Genomic DNA, 13,068 nt, shown 5'->3' with positions numbered 1-13,068 from the left:
GCCTTCTAGTTGCAAAAGAGAAGAATCACAGAAAATCAGCTGCAGTTCCCAAACCTCAGAAGAATTTTCTCAACAAGAATACGTCAACGCATCAGCCAACACATCCTCCTCTATAGATGATCTTGAAATATCTAAAGGGACCTTTTTGGGAGGTCACTACGAGGTCGAGGGTTTCCTTGGAGAAGGGGGCTTTGGTATTGTAACCAAATGTTGCAATACAAAAACCAACGAATTTGTTGCTATCAAAGTCAACAAAAATAACCCTGAAATTCTGCAACAGGCAAAAATGGAAATTCTCATCCTGGAGCAGCTGCGAGGCTTGGATGCAGATAGATGCAACATTGTTCAATGGAACGACTTTTTCATCGACGGTGACCGCATCTGCTTAAATTTTGAACTCCTTGACCAAAGCCTGTGGGACTACATAGAGGACCCGGAAAACCAGGGTCTCCCCATAAGCGAAATCAGGCCAATTTTACATCAACTCACAAATGCCCTGTCCCACCTGGGTTCTGTGGGAATAGTGCATGCTGACCTCAAACCTGGAAACATAATGGTTGTGGACTGCTATGAGTGTCCCATCAAAGTCAAACTTATAGACTTTGGCATTGCATGTCCCGCATCTACAGTGATTCCTGGTGACTGTGTGGGGACGGTTGGTTATAAAGCACCTGAGGTTATGATTGGTAGTCTATTTAATGAAGCAATAGACATGTGGTCCCTGGGGCTGGTAGCTGTGGAGCTTGCTACTGGGTATCCTTTCTACCCTGGGAGAAATGATTATGATGTTTTGAAATTCATCATACAGACCCAGGGACAGCCACCAGATCATGTTTTAGACTCTGGCTTTTACACTGATAACTATTTCATAAAAGACAACTACAACGGACAACGCTGGACATTTAAGACCGAAAGACAATTTCAAGATGAAACAGATTATCAGTCCAACGACACTCGATCCATAAAACTTAAGTGCCTCGATGACCTTGGACTAATGCTGAGTATAATGTGGGGCTGGGAAAAAATCCAAAATGTATTTGTCAGCCTAATCAAAGAGATGTTAGCATTGGATCCAAACCAGCGCATAACACCCTCGGAGGTTCTCCACCACCCCTTTTTCAATCCTGGCCTCTCTAAGAGTTCTCCCTGCACTGACATGAGTAGCACAGGGGGACAAAACCTTGTGGTCTCTCAGCAGCCTTCTAGTTGCAAAAGAGAAGAATCACAGAAAATCAGCTGCAGTTCCCAATACTCAGAAGAATTTTCTCAACAAGAATACGTCAACGCATCAGCCAACACATCCTCCTCTATAGATGATCTTGAAATATCTAAAGGGACCCTTTTGGGAGGTCACTACGAGGTCGAGGGTTTCCTTGGAGAAGGGGGCTTTGGTATTGTAACCAAATGTTGCAATACAAAAACCAACAAAGTTGTTGCTATTAAAGTCAACAAAAATAACCCTAAAATTCTCCAACAGGCAAAAATGGAAATTCTCATCCTGGAGCAGCTGCGAGGCTTGGATGCAGATAGATGCAACATTGTTCAATGGAACGACTTTTTCATCGACGGTGACCGCATCTGCTTAAATTTTGAACTCCTTGACCAAAGCCTGTGGGACTACATAGAGGACCCGGAAAACCAGGGTCTCCCCATAAGCGAAATCAGGCCAATTTTACATCAACTCACAAATGCCTTGTCCCACCTGGGTTCTTTGGGAATAGTGCATGCTGACCTCAAACCTGGAAACATAATGGTTGTGGACCGCTATGAGTGTCCCATCAAAGTCAAACTTATAGACTTTGGCATTGCATGTCCCGCATCTACAGTGATTCCTGGTGACTGTGTGGGGACGGTTGGTTATAAAGCACCTGAGGTTATGATTGGTAGTCTATTTAATGAAGCAATAGACATGTGGTCCCTGGGGCTGGTAGCTGTGGAGCTTGCTACTGGGTATCCTTTCTACCCTGGGAGAAATGATTATGATGTTTTGAAATTCATCATACAGACCCAGGGACAGCCACCAGATCATGTTTTAGACTCTGGCTTTTACACTGATAACTATTTCATAAAAGACAACTACAACGGACAACACTGGACATTTAAGACCGAAAGACAATTTCAAGATGAAACAGATTATCAGTCCAACGACACTCGATCCATAAAACTTAAGTGCCTCGATGACCTTGGACTAATGCTGAGTATAATGTGGGGCAAGGAAAAAATCCAAAATGTATTTGTCAGCCTAATCAAAGAGATGTTAGCATTGGATCCAAACCAGCGCATAACACCCTCGGAGGTTCTCCACCACCCCTTTTTCAGTCCTGGCCTCTCTAAGAGTTCTCCCTGACATGAGTAGCAAACGGGGACCAAACCTTGTGGTCTCTCAGCAGCCTTCAAAACAGAAAGATCATAGAGAATCAATCTCCAGCATTGCTTCAACCACGGACAAAAATGACAAAAACACAAACAGGGATTGTAAAAAGCCATTAACAGCAGATTACATTGCAAGAATTAATTAAGCTGCTCCAATAATGATCACTTTGGCTTTTTTGTCTTTTTTAATTTTCACTCCCCCCACCCCAACCAGTCGCGACAGATGGCTGTCCCTTTAAGAGCCTGGTTCTGTCGAAGGTTTCTTCCTTTTAGAAGGGAGTTTTTCCTTCCCACTGTCGCTCATTGCTTGCTCATAGGGAATCACTTGATTGTTGAGGTGGCCAAAACTCTAGGGGAACTAGCAATTCTTGTGAAAATTGAAAAGGGAAAAAAAGCCTAAAAACATAAAAACAACTGATGAATATGTTCTTGAACTAAGGCACAATTTTGCTTAAAATCCATTAAGTAATCTCTGTGTCAAGTTCTTACCAATATTCAAAGCGGAGCAGCGGACAACTTACCATTACATCAGTCCTTCAATCAGACATAATTTGATCCAAATTGGAAATAAACTGGATGTTTATTAAATAAACCAGCTTTAAGCATCATCTAATTGTTGTTTGTAACTCTTTTTAAATATAGTGCTAACCTTTAGCCTCCTAGTAGACATACATGTTTTATAAATGGGAAAATCCTCTTTTCTTTAGAAAAGTTAAGCTCTGACCTTGAAGTCAAGGTCCCTGAGATTTAAACCTTACAGAGATTTTTAGTAAATGCTACCATGGTATTAATTTAAAAATTCTACATTGTCTCGTTCTTGAGCTATTGCATTCACAAACTTGGGTGTCCACAGCGCCCCGCCATATACCAGACTCAAAAGATTATGAGGTAGGTGTTTTGTTTTTGTTTGTTTGTTTTTTAAGTTTTTTCATAAAGATTACAACATAAAAATAACACAATTGGGAATATTATTGTCATTTTTGAAAACACTATTTTGATGTTATCTAATGCAGTGCAAAAAATAAATAACTAAATTGATAACTGGCACTGAGTCTTCTGTGTGCACACATTCTGCATCAACACACAGGGAGACACTGAGACTTCAGAAATTTTTCACTGTGTTTGTCTATACAGCCACAACTTTCAGATTTTTCACAAACAAGCAGCATGGATTTTGTCCTCATCATTTCAGCTAGAAGTACTTTATAAGGGGGTCTTTCAAGTGAACATTGAACAGGTACAGGTGCTTGAAATCCTTGAAAATGCTCGTTCAGGAGTTAGGCCTTTTTCATACAATCCCCCCATTTTCAAAGGCTCAAATTGGATTGAACAAGCAAGTTTTTTTGTTAATAATTGACCGTTTGGAGTGTAGAACTCATAGATATCAAATGTTGTTTCCTCCCTTGCGAGGCCTTTACTGTATCTGCCTTCAGTTCTGGTTGCTTTGCACTGTGAAGCTATTTGAAAGTATTTGTCAAAGAACAATGAGCACTAGATATCCACTAGATGGTGTTATAGTAAAACACAAGCATAACCCTCACTTAGACAATTTTACCTGATACACAGTTTGTGACCATGTATTTACTCTTCTGGCACTTTGCCTTCACAATTTTGTATTAATTTCACTACCTTTTGGCATGATCACCTTTTAATTTGTTTCTCACATTTGTGACAAAGACACTGCACTGGAGGCAAACAAGACTGTGTAAATACATTCAGCAAGTTGGATTAGTTTCCAGTTTCTGCTGAATACAAGCAAAAACCAGTCACTTCAGAAAGATGTTCAGAATAAAATCTGTAAAACTGCCAAAGAGCAGCACGTGAAGGTAACCGACATGAAGATAACAACAGGGTAACAAATGCAAGTGAATATGAGCATCTTTTTATTTCGCAGCCTTCCGTAAAGACGCTGAAACACACACTGTAAAAAAAATCCGTAAAAATACAGTACTATCTACTGTATAAACGTGAAGGAATTTTCCGTATTAGTCATTTACAGGTATTTTTCTGTATTTCTCAACTACTGCAATGCATTCTTTCAGGCTTCATCTGGATTTTGGACTCTGAAGTTGGAGAAACTGTCTTCAAATTTCTGTGGTAAGTATTAAAACTCATGTTTCCTTTTATCAAAATAATATTTTTCAAAAGACTCTGCGTTTTTATTTAGAAAGAATTGTTAATTTATTTGTTAACTGGTTTCGGCTGTCTCCAGACAAGTCAGGAATATTTTGCTGACTCATTTTTAAAAAAATAATTGTTATTTAGGTTTAACATGACTTAAGCTTTATTTTAGTTAATGTTAAAATAATTTTTACTGTGATACCACCAGTTTTGCCCTTCAGTGGCTGAACCAGTTTTCATAAATATTATAGTTAGCTGTCTGTGTCTCTCTGGGTATTACACAGCTGTGACTGCTAACTAGCTAATTAGCGAAAGTCAGCGATGTGGATAACTGGGGAAAGTGAGAACTTATGGTCCTAGAAATTATTCTAGGACTCTCATAAGTACTGTATCAATACCCATGTTTTACAGTTGGCTCTACTGTACACTTTAAAGGGTTTCGGGCAAAGTTACACTAACCCTAGTTTAACCCTCAGACCTTCCTGGCTGACGCTAGCAAATGCTAATGTAGCATTAGCTTTTGCTGATGATACTTTAGCAGCACTCTGATTTGGGCTGCTAAAGTAAATACTTTTAGCTAGCTGACCAGCATAGATTATTTCGGTGGTTAACAGACTGTAGTGGTAATATTATTGAAAGTATAGTTTCACCTCACCACATGTCTATTTTGTAGCACATAGAAATGTTTAGTTAATATTTATAGACAGACACATTTTCCCTGTAACTGTGTTTTTACTCCAGCATTTGTTGAAAATGTAATTTATGAAATGTTGAGCAGCATTTCTAGTATGTGGAATACTTTTGTCACCCCACTGTGCAAATATGATTAAATACTAATAATTATTACTAAAAAAAATTCAATAATAAATCAATAATAACTATTTCTTGATTGAACTATAATGTAAGCGCAGTGCTGGTGTGCAGGGGCTTTATATGCCTTGTCTATATCAAGCTTTTAGCCAAATATAAGCAGAGATATTTGTATCTTTCTTAAAAATCCAGATCCTTACAGATTATTTGAGAAATGGTTCAACAGCTATCACTACTTGACTCTAAGTCCTGCAGTGGAAAAATATCCCTTATTTCACCTTTGATCACACACTTTGGTTTTCCAGTGCAGAGCAATGAAAGACTTCACCAAGTGAAAAAAAAGATGAAGATACAAGCTGGTAATGATCCAGAGCAGCTGGTCTCAGGAAATGAAGAAAAACCCTGACCACCTTCTCTACAAACACAAGGTGAGTTTAATGTTGTGGTTGATTTCGTTTTTCAAGGTACCGGTATGTATGTTACTTTAATTATAAACTGCTTTTGTTGCAACAGAATGGTGTTATGTGTATGCAACTACGTGAATTATAATCCTTTGTAGGGCTGTGTGATATGACCAAAATCTCACATCCCAATATAAGACATTTCTCTCCTGATAACGATATATATCACAAAATAGTGCATTTTCTGTAAATTCTGTGATTCTCGGGCAACTCGACTTATGTGAAGTGTTTTCAGTTGGGCGTCGTGTACCTGGAGTCGAGTGTTTTGACCGATGCATGAAACGATACATTTTTAGACATGAGTTTAAACGGCTGCCATTTTCTTTCTGAGTATTTATTTCACGGCGTGCTGCGAGGAAAAGCCTGTTCTAACGTTTGAGTCTAAGGATTATTTTGAGCATTTTCATTAATGAAGTGAATGTAATTCAGTAATCAAAGGTGTTTGGCTATAACTGACTACATGTGTATACTGTATCATAAGTGGACAGACATGGATGTAAACCACACCTTAACCATTTGGCTGAGGCAAAACTACCACAAGGCAGTGATTCTAACTAAAAGGTACTATGGATATTATTACATGTGAACATATAGTTAAATATGACATTTTTTGTTTGTCGGGTGTCCTGTTTGAAGAAAACACTTGGTAGCCACTTGAATGAATGTAAATAAACACATTTACATGAGGGCAACCTGATTTTAAGGAAATAAAAATGCTCAAATTTGAAAGCTTGTGAGTTATTTTGTTCATGTATCAGCTGTTTAGTAGTTTTATGACAAGATGGATGCTGTCATTATATTTTAGTATAGTTTTAGAGTTGAGGAGAATAAAAGAATATTTAACATTAATTGTACCAATGTTGTTGTGTACGAAGCACAAATTAATTTAAGTTTTAATTTATGAATTTTTGAGTACATGGTGTACTAGGTTGTAATTGCATAGAAATGTACGTTCAAGGATATAAAGAACTATATTTAATGAGTTACAGTGAAAAGAAGTGCTTGGAAATAGTAATATAAACAGAAATTTCAAATTTTCTATTTACGGAAAATATCAGTTAATGATACAGAAAATATACTGTGAATAAACGGAATCTTCCGTTTTATAGCTGAAGGAAATGTCCGTAAATAGTACAGAGAGTATACTGTAAATCTACAGAATTTTCCGTTTTATCGTTTACAGAAAAGTCCGTCAAACTTCCGTAAAAAAACAGAAAATGTACTGGCAGAAAATTACCAGGACATTTTCCGTTTTTCTACGGAATATTTTTTTACAGTGTGGTTCTGCCAGAGGTTTCTTCCTGTTAAAAGGGAGTTTTTCCTCTCCACGGTCGCTCATAGGGATCAATTGGGTACAATAACTTTGTTGCTTTTTGGTCCGTCACATTGACCAAAAAGCAACATGTTCTTAATAGAGTGGCAAGTGAGTGTTTTACATTTTCCATCTGTGAACGGTAGCTTCTACTGCTCATTTATTGATTTGGCACCAATTTGGCACAAAATAAAGAAAACTTTAAACGACAACAAATGTTCTCGTCTTTCTTCAAGTCATTTTCAATAAACAAATTCAATAAATCAAATTGCATTCAGTTATTCTTGTATTTCCTCGCGTAATTAGTGGCTATCTAGTCAGTAGCCCAAAGTGCAATATGTTAGCTACTAATAATATCTTTGTATTGTTTTTCTTTGGACCGATGCTCACATCGATGCTTCTGTTTGTTGTTGTGGAAAAATAATTTAAACATCGAAACCAAACCGATTTTCTGAGATTTATTTTAAGAAATTTCAAACCTCTGCAAAGGGATCAATAAAGCCGTCGTGTGGATACAATCTTGTCTATTCAGTGGTTGGGAGTGAAGTTCTCACCTTCATGTAGGCACCAGCGTGATAATTAAGTGTGTCAGCAAGACCAGGTATTTAAGGAGCGGCTGTGGCAGCAGCCAAAGTAACTGCTGTTTCCCTTTCAAGCTTCCTAGTTTTTCCTGGAGTTCAGCCTTCAAGTTGATTCTTCCCTCCCTTAATTCAATTTACTTATTTGTAAGCTACATGTATGCTCACTAACAAAGCTAAATGAGCTAAAGCTAACGGTGCTCTTTAAATTTGAAGAAAATCCAGTTCACTTTCTTTTCTCATCAGTCCTCTCGATTGTGTCTTGTAGCAGGTTTTTGGCTTTAACACATCAAAGATCTGATGGGTTGAGTTGGCCATAAGGCTCGTCAAAGTTTAATAGTGGTGGCTTATTGGGAAAAACAGTCCTGACAAAGTCAATCAGCCCCTCCTCCCAAACATTAATGGATGATGCATGCATGAATACTCAGCAAACATCATCTATAAAAAAGGATCTGTATGTTCTGTATGTTCTGTATGTTCTGAATCACCATAAAGTTGCTAATAGCAAGAACACAACACAGCCGGGGGTCTGCCACTCTTTGTTTATTCAGATCTCTTTTCACACAATACTCTTGTTGCTTCTGAGCCTCTCGTTTTACTAAAGGTTATGATGGAGCAGCAAGACTGAACCAGTGGCTGGATAACATGAGGAGGAAGGAGTGGAGACCTGCACAAACATCATGTCTTTAAAGTGCTCGCTTTAAAACAGAATGCTTTCTAAGAGTGAAAGTTTAAGAAAATCTAACTGTAATATTTAACATGCCTACTCTCCTTTCCCCCTATTTGTACTAATTTAGGGAGCACAGCAGTTGCAGCCATTTTAAGGTTTGTTTTTTGTTTTTTCTCAGGCGAGGTCATCTGTCAGAGGGGCAAGAGGCAATATTTTGGTAAGTACTGACACAGAGGTAAGTGACTCTCCAGGTTTATTAAAGAAGGAATCAGAGTTTGGCAGTGCTGTTAAAAATTCAAAATGATTAAATTTAAAAAATAGAATTTCTTTCATTTCAATATTAGAAAACCAGACTGTTTATATTCAGTGTTATTTATGTCATTTAAATTTAAATGCTCATTTTTGTTTTGTGTGTGTTGTTGACGAGTATTAAGACTAAGACACAGATTATTTTCTGTCCCAAGGAAGGTCGATACGTTGGCCTTTAGCCAAAAGCAGACAGACAACTCTGATCAGCAATTCTTTCAGGTTTGTCTGTTTTGATGATGCTATTAATTGTTATTATCCTTTATCCAGGTAACTTTCAGAGAGGAGCGAAGCCAGCGTGCTCTGTAAACTCTCATTAAAAAAAAGATAAGTACATATTGATTTTATATTATTATGACAGCTCCTCCTCAGTGAACACTTCCTCTAGTTGCTGAAATCATTTACTAATTTTTTTCTTCCCATTTGTCTTTTGTTTTTCAGAGAAAACAGAGAGGAGACAAGGTGACATTAAGACCTAAGACAGGACGGATTGAACCCTTTCTCGTAAAAAGATAAGTATTCACTCTGCTTTTAATCAGAATATTGATAAATATCTAAAATTCTGCTCACCTGGTTGATAAAGTTACTAAAACGATTCCCTCTTTACTGTCATTTGTCCTTTAGAGAGAAGATGAGGAGAGTGAACGTCAGCAAGAATGAACAAAGTGGTAAGTAGTAAATAGTGTTTACGGTTGTTTCTAAAATATCCCAAACATTAAAAAATCGTTGAGGTTTTAACTTTTATTCTTTCTTTTCTGCCTCTTGTTTCTAAATGTCAGGAAAAAGAGCCAAGATGAGAAGAAACTCCACACAGAAGATGTTCCCTCAGTAAAATGGTAAATATATTCATCTTGTTATGACGTTTGCTCACAATAACCAGGAGTGTTCCTGTTGTTCTGAAGTGATTCACTCTCATTTGGTGTTATTTGGTGAAAACAATAAAAAGACCTCTTCAGGTCTTTTTATTGTTTTCTCTCTGCAGAGGAAAGTGATGAGACTGATGAAGAAATACTAAATACAAAGACTGACAAAGGGAACTGAAAAAGTCAAACCAAAACCTATACTGGGGGAAAACTATAGGAAACAGAACTACTGAGGCAAGGAAACACGAGGGGACGGAGATTAACACTCTGACAAGGGACAAAGGGAGACTGACACAATATTTACACACAGGAGGCTGATTATGGGAACTAAGGACACATAGAAACACAGCTGAACCGAATAAGAAATGAACAACAAGTCGAAACAACAGTTCAACAAGTTTCTAAACAGAACAAATAACTTTCAGGATGTTTCAACAATGTGTAAAATGAGTTCTTATCTTTTTTTTGTGAGAGGGCCTTTGATGTTTCTCTTTGGATCCTCCTTCCATCCATTTCTTCAGCTTATCCAATTCAAGATTGGAGCCATCCCAGCTGTTATGGGGCCAGAGGCAGGAGTACAACCTGGACAGGTCAGTCTAACACAGAGAAACAGACAACTATTCACACTCACATTCAACCTAACTGCATCTCTCTGGACTGTGGGATGAAGCTGGAGTACCTGGAGGGAACCACAAAGGTGCCAGGACTGTCTTCTCTCAGGTGACGGCCGTTCACGCTGCTCTGAAGACCCTCAGTTGTCTTTGGATCAAATAACACCAAATGAGAGTGAATCACTTCAGAAACACAGGAACACTCCTGGTTATTGTGAGCAAACGTCATAACAAGATGAATATATTTACCATTTTACTGAGGGAAAATCTTCTGTGTGGAGTTTCTTCGCAGCGTGACTCTTTTTCCTGACTTTTAGAAACAAGAGGCAGAAAAGAAAGAATAGAAGTTAAAACCTCGACGATTTTCAAATATTTTAGGACATTATTTTAGAAACAACCTTAAGCACTATTTACTACTTACCACTTTGTTCAGGCTTGCTGACGTTCGACATGCTTCACTGTATATTATAATCTCAAGCGCTTCCTTGCTGGAGTCGGGCTCCGGATGCTGCTCTCTTCCTCCGGAGCCTTCCTCTTAGCACGCTTTGCCGACATATTTAGAAAACGGCAGAGCACCGAAGTGAGAACTCTGCCGTCCGCGCTGTAGTCTGTTATTCTCCAGCGGTTCGTCATCTCAGTGTCCTCTGTTCGGTAAACAGTGGAGATGACTCTGGTGACGAGGAGGCCGTCGACAGTCAAGGTGCCGACACAGTTCCTCCGATCTGCCTTCAGCACAGCAAGATCCGCTTTCTCTGGAAGAACTGGAGTCAGGAAGCGTGGATGAGAGCTGGAGCCCGCAGGCGGCAGCATCATGCCAGCTGGTGAGTCCGTAGGAGGAGAAGGAGTGGTGTTCTCTCTCTGGCTCTGCCTCACATGGACAAATGGTGTCGTCACCTGGTCCCGGTGGAACAATCCTTTAAAAGGTATGTAAGGAAAGTCCTTGGACCCCGTCACCAGGTTATGGTAAAGAGTGAGGACCAGGTGGGACATGGAGTCCAGTTGGCTGCTGCTCAGTTCACGGTTCCTCAAGTTAATGACGACCATCTGAGGAGCAGTGATTGGACTCACCAGCTCAGCTACGAGAAAGCAAAGCATGCGTGTACGTTAATCATGTGATCACACAAATTAAAGCCTGAATTTAAATTGTCCAGACATGGCTTTACATCATCATAAGCTCTTCCACACACAAACAGTAAGAAGCTCCCAGCAGAACTCATTGTTTATGAAAGCCTTCACCTTTTTTGGTAAAAGTTTTCATGCGGTGTAAGGCTGCATGGACTTTCACTGAGGTTTTAATACGCATTCACATTAAGGAGTAATATCTTCATATTAGTTGAGCATCGATATTTTGAGAATAAAGCAGCTACATTTAGGTGAGAAACCTCCCACCTCCTCATTGCAGGCACACACTGTTTCAATCTCAAACTCATCCAGCGACTCTGTGAACTTTTAAAACTCCATTCTCCAGCTTTATAAAATTCACAATCTATGAAACTTTCACGTATAACTCAGCGCCAGCAGCCCAAACATGTCAACTCAAACCCTCTACATGCAAAAACGGCCGCGCGCTGACGTCAGCGTCCTCCAATGCCTTACGTCGTTTCCAGGGCGCGTGCATTCAATTGTTTTTTTTTCCAGCGATTTAAAAAAAAACATGGCGCCATCTTTATAGTGTACTGGCACATGTTAAAATTGATGTTACTCAAGTATGAAACATCTCATCCTAAATGTTAACACTCATGAAGTCCTACTTCCAAACAATAAAAGACAAAAATCTAAGTTGTATTTGTTTGCTAGCACTCTGACATATTAGCCTGCTGTACTCACCATAGCGTTGATCTAACACCTCGTCAATAAAAAGGGAGAACAGGTGCATCTCGCGACTGAAGTTTGTAGAAGTCATTTTGCAAATCCTTCTTGAAGATTTTCAAACGTTGGCTGTAGTTTGAAAAATCCGAGTTTTCACAGCACTAGTGGGAAAAAGCTCCTGTTTGCGCTCAAACGTGAAACCCGAATTCCAATTTTGCCTCCTGCTTTTATACCTGCACTCAAACACGTCATCATCACCATGACTCCCAGTGCCACCGAAAATCAATTTTATTTATTTAAAATAAAGTTCGTCTAATTATCATAGCTTTTTCAAAAATATATATATTTCTCATTTTATTTTACTGTTTTATTCATCCTTTATAAAAAATATGTTGCCAAACTTTGTCGTTTTAATTCTTTAAAAAAATCATTAATTCACCAGTTTACAAAAATGAAGATCGATATCTGAAATTTAAATTAATAAATAAATAATTACAATTGATAATGGATTTTTAGCATTAAAGAATAGTTTTTCAATGCGCTTTAAATGTTATCAGAGCCGATATTGTGCCAAAAAGTGATCGCAGTCCAAAAAGTGATTTACGGTATTGAAACGTTTGTTTGTGTCATGACATTTGTAAACAGTTGATGTTTAAGGTGCAGTTCACGTGGAAGCCAGAGGAGGGTGGTGTTGTGCGCATAATACAAAGTGATGGCGAAACCTAAAAGACGGTGTCATGTCTGCTCCCTGAAGCAATCTCATAACAGTTTCAATCTATTTCAACCCAGTTAGCACATTTCTGTTATGAAGTTTAATAATTTTTTGGCAGTAAACTTTTAAATCCTTTTATTATGAATATCACGTTTTCAGATTTTCAAGAGAGACCAGACCAATAGGGCAGCAGAAATCACAAAAATAAATAAATAAATAAATAAGAGTTTTATAAAGATTAAAACAGTAAAAAAAAAAAAAAAGAGAGAGACTGGAATGATTATGATGTATAACACAGAATATGTACAATAACAGAGTTATAAACACACCTAGAAAACACGTGATACTTTTTATTTCATCTATAACCTCTATGCAAATTTTGTTGATTGCAAAGTGTTTATGAATATGTTTTTAAAAGCTGGTTATCTGACTGTCAGTTAAT

The 13,068-nt window shown here is 38.2% G+C and overlaps 1 protein-coding gene and 1 long non-coding RNA gene across 11 annotated transcripts; one reads left to right on the top strand and one right to left on the bottom strand.

Moving 5' to 3' along the window:
• Positions 1-3,595: 3,595 nt before the first annotated feature.
• Positions 3,596-10,852, top strand: LOC309687920. 10 transcript variants are annotated; one of them, XR_014270910.1, is made up of 8 exons: positions 3,596-3,610; positions 4,416-4,470; positions 5,610-5,732; positions 8,504-8,542; positions 8,902-9,299; positions 9,411-9,467; positions 9,967-10,084; positions 10,765-10,850. It is a non-coding gene; the product is annotated as an uncharacterized lncRNA (long non-coding RNA). The 10 variants fall into 10 exon arrangements; XR_014270911.1 differs by lacking the exon at positions 3,596-3,610 and adding an exon at positions 3,856-4,234 and having other exon boundaries at positions 9,578-10,084; XR_014270912.1 differs by lacking the exon at positions 3,596-3,610 and adding an exon at positions 3,882-4,199.
• Positions 10,337-12,697, bottom strand: LOC309687919 (uncharacterized protein). The gene is made up of 3 exons (XM_082503225.1): positions 11,933-12,697; positions 10,527-11,181; positions 10,337-10,415 (listed from the first exon to the last, which is right to left on the bottom strand). Exons 1-2 carry the CDS (start codon positions 12,006-12,008, stop codon positions 10,571-10,573), a joined length of 687 nt encoding a protein of 228 aa, XP_082359351.1. The 5' UTR covers positions 12,009-12,697; the 3' UTR covers positions 10,337-10,415; positions 10,527-10,570.
• Between the last annotated feature and the right edge of the window lie 371 nt (positions 12,698-13,068).

Source organism: Aulonocara stuartgranti, assembly GCF_965226115.1.
Source record: "Aulonocara stuartgranti genome assembly, chromosome: 14".
In the NCBI taxonomy this organism is placed as follows: Eukaryota; Metazoa; Chordata; class Actinopteri; order Cichliformes; family Cichlidae; genus Aulonocara; species Aulonocara stuartgranti.
Note: the sequence above shows the minus strand (reverse complement) of the source record. Positions and strands in the feature narration are given on the sequence as shown.

What these genes read in the sequence shown, in the direction of transcription:
- LOC309687919 (XM_082503225.1), bottom strand. Translation starts at nt 12,008, where the DNA reads ATGACTTCTACAAACTTCAGTCGCGAGATGCACCTGTTCTCCCTTTTT. An exon ending in GGTGTTAGATCAACGCTATG is followed by an intron (nt 11,182 to 11,932) that starts GTGAGTACAGCA and finishes GCTTTCTCGTAG; the next exon opens with CTGAGCTGGTGAGTCCAATC.